This window comes from Myxocyprinus asiaticus, chromosome 38 (genome assembly GCF_019703515.2).
Source record: "Myxocyprinus asiaticus isolate MX2 ecotype Aquarium Trade chromosome 38, UBuf_Myxa_2, whole genome shotgun sequence".
Classification (NCBI taxonomy): domain Eukaryota; kingdom Metazoa; phylum Chordata; class Actinopteri; order Cypriniformes; family Catostomidae; genus Myxocyprinus; species Myxocyprinus asiaticus.
The window spans coordinates 2,423,087-2,432,055 of record NC_059381.1 but is presented as its reverse complement, the minus strand read 5'-3'; the positions used below and the strand labels follow the sequence as shown (position 1 = coordinate 2,432,055).

At 39.3% G+C, this 8,969-nt stretch overlaps 1 protein-coding gene across 1 annotated transcript; it reads left to right on the top strand.

The window, feature by feature from the left end:
* Positions 1-1,918: 1,918 nt before the first annotated feature.
* LOC127429252 (gastrula zinc finger protein XlCGF57.1-like) lies at positions 1,919-7,318 on the top strand. Its single transcript, XM_051678181.1, has 2 exons — positions 1,919-2,136; positions 3,786-7,318. Exons 1-2 carry the CDS (start codon positions 2,052-2,054, stop codon positions 5,207-5,209), a joined length of 1,509 nt encoding a protein of 502 aa, XP_051534141.1. The 5' UTR covers positions 1,919-2,051; the 3' UTR covers positions 5,210-7,318.
* The last annotated feature ends 1,651 nt before the right edge of the window (positions 7,319-8,969 follow it).

The window sequence follows — 8,969 nt, the reverse complement described above, 5'->3', positions numbered from 1 at the left end:
AAGCCCGGTTCAGTACTGGCAGGTCCAGGATTGGTCACAACCCACCGCCTTTCTTTGGTACGATGAAGTAAGGGCTGTAGTACCCTTTCTTCATCTCGGCTGGAGGGACAGGCTCTATCGTGCCCTTGCACAGAAGGGTAGCGATCTCCACACGCAAGGTAGTGGCGTCCTGGCGAACCGAATCATGTAGCCGAGTCGGACGGTCCGGACCAGCCATCGCGATGGGTTGGAAAGCGCGAGCCACGCGCCCAAACTCCGGGCGAGGGGGACCAAGGGAATGATCACGTCGGACGTACCGGCGGGTGGGGCTTTGCAGGTGGAGTTGGGTGAGATGCCAATGTACTTAAGAAGACAGCAATTAATAATGTCATACTGGGCTAATTTAAATGGTCAGAAAGATCAGGGGGGCCTGGGTAACTAATATTGACACTGACTACCACCCCTGGAGTCGCGAGTTCGAATCCAGGGTGTGCTGAGTGACTCCAGCCAGGTATCATAAGCAACCAAATTGGCCTGGTTGCTAGGGAGGGTAGAGTCACATGGGGAAACCTCCTTGTGGTCGCGATTAGGGGTTCTTGCTCTCAATAGGGCATGTGGTAAATTGTGCGTGGATCACGGAGAGTAGTATGAGCCTCCACATGCTGTGAGTCTCCACGGTGTCATGCACAGTGAGCCACGTGATAAGATGCGCGGATTGACGGTCTCAGAAGCAGAGGCAACTGAGACTTGTCCTCCACCACCTGGACTGAAGTGGTAACCGCGCCACCACAAGGACCAATTAAGTAGTGGGAATTGGGCATTCCAAATTGGGAGAAAAGGGGATAAAAAAATTTTAAAATGACCAAAAAGGTGTAAGAAGCATGTTGGGAACATGGAAAAGGAAAGGAAACTAGCTTTGGTTGGATTGTTGAAGATTTAGTACAAGAAATGAAATTAAAGGAGTATAAAGTTGCACCAATAGTAACTTTACCTCCAACCCCATTATGGATTATGCCCAAACCTAAAGTAGATTTATTCCTATTAGAGTCAAGGCAAGGAAATGACACGATAGCAATAGAGGCAGAAATAACAAAGGAGTATATTTGGACAAAATATGATTGTCTTACTCAAGTTTATACAGATGCATCTAAAGATCCAGGAAAAGGACAGATGGGAATTGCTTATACCATCCCAAAGTTGAAAATAGCAGAAGGAAAAAGGATATCAGATCATGTTTCAGAATTTACAGGAGAATTACTAGCAATTATGATTGCAATACAAAAGATAAATGACATAGGATCAACTAATACTCTCATTTGTTCAGACTCTAGTTCTGCATTATTAAGTTTGGATGCTCAATATTCTGATAGTAGACAAAACATAGTGGTGATTCTCCAGATTTTATATACTATGCAACAATCAAACAGGAAAGAACAATTTGTATGGGTACCTACTCATGTAGGAGTGAAAGGAAATGAAGAAGCAAACAAATTGGCAAAAAAAAAAAAAAAAAAAAAAAAAAGCAATGATGAAAGAAGACATTGACATGCAAATATCATATAGTAGATCAGAAATTAACGCAATAATTAAAAAGGAAATAATGCAAAAGTGGCAATACTATTGGGATAATGAGGAAAAGGGAAGACATATATATTCAGTACAACCACTGGTCGGTAGAGGAGGGATATCGTGGGAAGAAGGAAAGAAGAATGTATTATATCAAGACTCAGATTGGGGCATACAGGGTTAAATGCAACAGTGCATTTAATAGGAAAACATCCAACAGGGTTATGCAGCTGCTGTGGGGTTAAGGAGTCAGTAGAACATGTAATAATACAGTGCAAAGAATATGCAGAAGAAAGAAACAAATTAGAAGAAAAAGAAGATTCCACAACAGTCCATTAGAAGGCGACATACACACAGTCTGAGAACCGCTACACAATAATAGAAGAAGACGCATAACATCGATTATTGTAAATGTTGGGGAATATTTCCATCTTTAAATGAAGAAGTGTTTGAAGGAATTATTCCAGGTTTAACATCTGAAGTCTGCATGATATAATACTGTAATTATGGAGTTTATTAAAGAGGAGAGTGAGAACATGAGTGATCCAGAACACTGCAGAATTAAAAACGAAGATACTGAAGAACAAACAGGTTTGTGTCTGTTCTTAATTCTTCATAATAGACAAAATGAACTTTAACAGGTTTGTGGATATTGGTTCTGTGGGATACGTTTTAACAATGTATTGATGGGAAGATCGGTGCATTTTACTGACTTTGATCTTTGAATAGGGTTTGAATCTCGTTTGATCTTTGAATCCAAAATTAACAAATCGTTATTCAAGTAATTTCGTTTATTTGTCACGTGGCTGCCACTAGGATCAGCACAGACGACAAATGCTTCGTTCATGAGTGACAATTACTGGTCTTATAATAAGAATGGTCACGATGAATTATTTTCATACATTTAATGCAGGAAGTGTTTACAAGATAGTATAAAATACAAGTAAATGGTCTTGGATAACTATCAGTAAATTCAAAGGGAAATTCTGTTAGGCATAATTGATTTGGGTCTACAAGTTCACACCAAGAACATAACAGAGGCATAAATCATTCAACAATGGATGCATCATGAAGGAAAAATCAATTCAAATGTATCCAAAATCAATTTAATAGTCAAGTCAATCATATGGGGTTTCCTCATAGCTTTTAGTCTATGATCCCAGATAGCACACATACATCTTCGAGATGCCTGTTTTTGATCTTTTCATCTGGAAAGCATCACAATCTAATTAAAGTCTTAACATTTCTTTTATTTATTTTTTTATCCCCTTTTCTCCCAATTTGGAATGCCCAATTCCCACTACTTAGTAGGTCCTCGTGATGACGCGGTTACTCACCTCAATCCGGGTGGCGGAGGACAAGTTGCCTCCGCTTCTGAGACAGTCAATCCACACATCTTATCACGTGGCTCGTTGTACATGACACTGCGGAGACTCACAGCATGTGGAGGCTCATGCTACTCTCCGCGATCCACGCACAACTTACCACGCACCCAACTGAGAGGGAGAACCACTAATCATGACCATGAGGAGGTTACCCCATGTGACTCTACCCTCCCTAGCAACCAGGCCAATTTGGTTTCTTAGGAGACCTGGCGGGAGTAACTCAGCATGCCCTTGATTCGAACTCGCGACTCCAGGGGTGGTAGTCAGCAACAGTACTCGCTGAGCTACCCAGGCCCTAATTAATGTCTTCTAAACATCTAAAAAAGATCAGATTTACAAACATTTGAAATCATAAATGACGTTGTTTGCTCATCTTCAATACGTCTATAAGACGTATGTCTCAGATGTCAATAAGACCTTCAGCAGATGTCTTTGAGATGTTTAAGATTTAGAATGTTTGTAAATCTGATCTATTTAAGATGTTTAGCAGATGGTAAATAGAATGCAATGCTTTCCATATCAAACTCTTTTAAAGAGACATCACGGAGATGTATGTGTGCTATCTTGGACTCTGCGCATTGAGTTTATAAAGTATTTGATGGCTGCGCTGTGTGTTCAATCAGTGAATATGTAGAGTATTGCAGCCTCTTCGCCCTGTGATTGTCATTATGTTCTCTTGGAGTGTTTAGAGTTGTGTTCGTCTAGAGAAAAAACCACACCATCATGACAAAATAAATGAATAGTTCACGAACAACTAATAACTAACGTAGTGTAAAAAAAGAAAAACACGTATAAAGTTGGGGTTCACATTTGTTGTTTGTGAATTTAATTTAGACATTTTAATCTTATTTGCAGGCCTGTTGGAACTAAATGAAGTGGAGGAGAAAAAACATCAGTATCAGAAACAACAACAAACGACAACTGGAGAAACATCTTTTAGTTGCTCACAAACTGAAAATAATTTCACACAAACAAGTGCTCAAACAGAAGCCAACAATTCTTTCACCTGCACTCAGTGTGGAAAAAGTTTCAAAGAAAAAAGAGCTCTTAATAGACACATACAAATCCACTCTGCAGAGAAGCCTTTTACATGTCTTCAGTGTGGAAAGAGCTTCACATTTAAAGCAAACCTTAAGGTGCACATAAGAATCCACACCGGAGAGAAGCCTTTTACATGCATTCAGTGTGGAAAGAGTTTCAAACAAATTGAAGTTCTTACTAAACACATGAGGATCCATACTGGTGAAAAGCCTTTCACATGTCTTCATTGTGGAAAGAGCTTCACATTTCAATCAAACCTTAAGGTGCACATAAGAATCCACACTGGAGAGAAGCCTTTTTCATGCATTCAGTGTGGAAAGAGTTTCCGCCTTAATGAACTTCTTCAGAGTCACATAAGATTTCACACCGGAGAGAAGCCTTTCACATGCCCTCAGTGTGGAAAAAGTTTCAGAAATAAAGGATATCTTAATAAACACATTAGATTCCATGCTGGAGAGAAGCCTTTTACTTGTCCTCAGTGTGGAAAAAGCCTCTCATGTAAAGCAGTTCTTAAAAAACACATGAGGATTCACACAGGAAAGAAGCGTTTTACATGTCCTCAGTGTGGAAGGAGCTTCATATATAAAGCAAATCTTCAAGATCATATAAGAATCCACACTGGAGAGATGCCTTTCTCGTGCCATCAGTGTGGAAAGAGCTTCAGATACAAAAGCAGTCTCGATAGTCATTTGCACATCCATTCTGGAGAAAGGTCATTTAACTGTGATCAGTGCAGTAAAACATTTCTTGTGGGATCATACTTAAAAAGACACCTGAAAACGCATGCAGTTGAGAAGCCTTACTTGTGTTCTATCTGTGGAAAAAGGCTTTCAAGTCAGGGATATTTAAAAGTGCACCAGAAAATACACACCGGTGTGAGAGATCATGTATGTTCTGAGTGTGGGAAATCCTTCACTACAATTGAAGGCTTGAAAAGTCACCAAATAATTCATTCTGGAGAAAAACCTCACAAGTGCTCACACTGTGGAAAGAACTTCAATCGATCAGGAAACCTGAAAACACACGAGAGAGTTCATACTGGAGAGAAGCCATATCACTGCACTTCATGTGGGGAAACTTTCAAAAAATCAAGTAGTTTAAAGGTTCATTTGAAAAAGCGTTGCGCAAAGTCGCAAAGTGAGCAGAGTTCATTTTCAGGTCCAAATACATCATTAGAAATTCAGATAAACCAAAAGATGGACTTTCTCCAAACAGAATTATTTAATCAAATAGAGTAATGAGCTAAAATTACCAGTAGTGTAATTGCATTTAAAAATGTTTTGCTGTGAAATATAGGGATGTGCCTGGGTGGTCAACTAATTGACTTGTCATCCAACAACTGAATAACTGATTAGTGCATTCAACTAACATTAATTTTTTTAGTGGTAGTGGTTTTAATGGGAGACGCAACTTCTTGGAGAGCGTTTTTGCGTGATTATAGCTTGCTATGCTTAAAAGTGGTTAATAGTCAGCACAGTAAAACCCTTTGCAAGAAGTTTTGTCTCTTAAATGCTTTAAGTCCATTTATGCATTGCTGCTGTTACAGCAATCAAACGCTGCATCAACAACACATTAAAAGACAATCGCTCTCAGACGTTAAATCCTCTGCTGTGAGTAATATTCCCATATTTGTGAAGGTTCATGAAGAGATTAAAGTCTTTTGCTGATTTTGTCTGAAACTGCCTAAATAAATAGTTGCAGTAAAATATGTTTAAACTGCTTGATGTCATGAACTCGATGTGTACTCGTGTTATCTTGCAGTTCTGCGCTTTTAAGTGCACAGCGATGGGGACTTCCAAGCTCTCTGTTTACATTAAAGTGCATCATTCTGCGTTCAGGATGCGCATACACGTTTTGTGCCACTCCTTATTGAAGCCATTCTTATTTTTTGTTTTTTTAACTTTTGTCTATGATAGTTTTGTGCAATAAGATGTTATAGTTATTTAGCCTAATTATTTGTTGCATAACTGTTAGTAACCATGATGAAATGCTGCGCTTAGCGTCCATATATCCTTCTGAAATGCGTCTGATCAGGGTTACATGAGCCTATTATCTTTTGTTGATTTTGAAAATTGGTAGTTTTGCACATCCCTTGAAATGACCATTCTTTTTGAGATACTTTGTGTGTTGTTTGTTCAGTACTAGTAGCATTAGTAGCCTTTGTCAAACAATGGCTACAGCAGTGGGGTCCTGGGTAGCTCAGCGAGTATTGACGCTGACTACCACCCCTGGAGTCACGAGTTTGAATCCAGGATGTGCTGAGTGACTCCAGCCAGGTCTCCTAAGCAACCAAATTGACCCGGTTGCTAGGGTGGGTAGAGTCACATGGAATATATGACTCTATATCTATATAAATATCTAATATCCACCTCCCTGTGGTCGCTATAATGTGGTTCTCGCTCTCGGTTGGGCACGTGGCGAGTTGTGCATGGATGCCGCGGAGAATAGCGTGGGCCTCCACATGCGCTATGTCTCCACAGTAACGCGCTCAACAAGCCACGTGTTAAGATGCGCGGATTAACGGTCTCAAACGCGGAGGCAACTGAGATTTGTTCTACGCCACCCGGATTGAAGTGAGTCACTACGCCACCATGAGGACTTAGAGCGAATTGGGCATTCCAAACTGGGGAGAAATTAATAAAACAAAAACAATGCAGTCTATTGAATTTCCATCCATATCCTTAGCCGTGGGAACTGAAGACTTTTCACGATCCAAATAGCACCAAAAAAGTATAATAAAATTAGTCCATACAAGTTGTGTTCTCAATGTTAAAATTATTCTAAAGCCGTACGATCACCTTATGTGAGGAACAGACCAAAATATAACAGCAAGATTTCCAGTAAATAATAACATAAATATTGCTCTGTTCCTCACACAGTGCTTTCGTATGGCTTTAGAAGACTTTGGAATATATTGCAAAAGTTGTATGGACTATGTTATTAGTGCTTTTTCCTTCAGTTATTTGTGGAGTTTGACAGCCATGAGAACCATCCTCTTTCATTGAATGAAAAAAAGCAGTGTGCATATCTCCAGATATTTTTTGTTTTGTGTTCCATGTAAGAAAGAAAAACATAGAGGTGTTGTTTAATTTTTAAAGACAGAATGTTAATTTTTTTGGTCATCTATTTCTTGTATGCATTAACCTTGGTTACAAGAAGAAAAAAATGGCAAATAGCAATTTGTAAATATTATTGCCTTTTCAAAATGAAAATGTTTTACTTGTATACATGTTCTCTGTGTTATTGAATATACAGGTGCATCTCAATAAATTAGAATGTCATGGAAAAGTTCATTTATTTCAGTAATTCAACTCAAATTGTGAAACTCGTGTATTAAATAAATTCAATGCACACAGACTGAAGTAGTTTAAGTCTTTTGTTCTTTTAATTGTGATGATTTTGGCTCACATTTAACAAAAACCCACCAATTCACTATCTCAAAAAATTAGAATACATCATAAGACCAATAAAAAAAACATTTTTAGTGAATTGTTGGCCTTCTGGAAAGTATGTTCATTTACTGTATATGTACTCAATACTTGGTAGGGGCTCCTTTTGCTTTAATTACTGCCTCAATTCGGCGTGGCATGGAGGTGATCAGTTTGTGGCACTGCTGAGGTGGTATGGAAGCCCAGGTTTCTTTGACAGTGGCCTTCAGCTCATCTGCATTTTTTGGTCTCTTGTTTCTCATTTTCCTCTTGACAATACCCCATAGATTCTCTATGGGGTTCAGGTCTGGTGAGTTTGCTGGCCAGTCAAGCACACCAACACCATGGTCATTTAACCAACTTTTGGTGCTTTTGGCAGTGTGGGCAGGTGCCAAATCCTGCTGGAAAATGAAATCAGCATCTTTAAAAAGCTGGTCAGCAGAAGGAAGCCTTAAGTGCTCCAAAATTTCTTGGTAAACGGGTGCAGTGACTTTGCTTTTCAAAAAACACAATGGACCAACACCAGCAGATGACATTGCACCCCAAATCATCACAGACTGTGGAAACTTAACACTGGACTTCAAGCAACTTGGGCTATGAGCTTCTCCACCCTTCCTCCAGACTCTAGGACCTTGGTTTCCAAATGAAATACAAAACTTGCTCTCATCTGAAAAGAGGACTTTGGACCACTGCGCAACAGTCCAGTTCTTCTTCTCCTTAGCCCAGGTAAGACGCCTCTGACATTGTCTGTGGTTCAGGAGTGGCTTAACAAGAGGAATACGACAACTGTAGCCAAATTCCTTGACATGTCTGTGTGTGGTTGATGCCTTGACCCCAGCCTCAGTCCGTTCCTTGTGAAGTTGACCCAAATTCTTGAATCGATTTTGCTTGACAATCATAAGGCTGCGGTTCTCTCAGTTGGTTGTGCATCTTTTTCTTCTACACTTTTTCCTTCCACTCAACTTTCTGTTAACATGCTTGGATACAGCACTCTGTGAACAGCCAGCTTCTTTGGCAATGAATGTTTGTGGCTTACCCTCCTTGTGAAGGGTATCAATGATTGTCTTCTGGACAACTGTCAGATCAGCAGTCTTCCCCATGATTGTGTAGCCTAGTGAACCAAACTGAGAGACAATTTTGAAGGCTCAGGAAACCTTTGCAGGTGTTTTGAGTTGATTAGCTGATTGGCATGTCACCATATTCTAATTTTTTGAGATAGTGAATTGGTGGGTTTTTGTTAAATGTGAGCCAAAATCATCACAATTAAAAGAACCAAAGACTTAAACTACTTCAGTCTGTGTGCATTGAATTTATTTAATACACGAGTTTCACAATTTGAGTTGAATTACTGAAATAAATGAACTTTTCCACGACATTCTAATTTATTGAGATGCACCTGTACTGATCATCTGTCTCTTTTCTAATATATGCCCTCAAATTGGTAAAAAAAAAGAAGAAGAAAAAAGCCAATTATATTGTTCTTCACGAAGCCAACATTGAAACAAAACACATGCAGAAAGCATAAAAACACTTTTTAAAAGCATTACTGCTTTTTGGTCATGACATCATG

Bases quoted from the DNA above. Each gene is read 5' to 3' on its own strand.
- LOC127429252 (XM_051678181.1), top strand. From the start codon at position 2,052: ATGGAGTTTATTAAAGAGGAGAGTGAGAACATGAGTGATCCAGAACAC. The intron at 2,137-3,785 runs GTTTGTGTCTGT...TCTTATTTGCAG, and splicing joins AGATACTGAAGAACAAACAG to GCCTGTTGGAACTAAATGAA.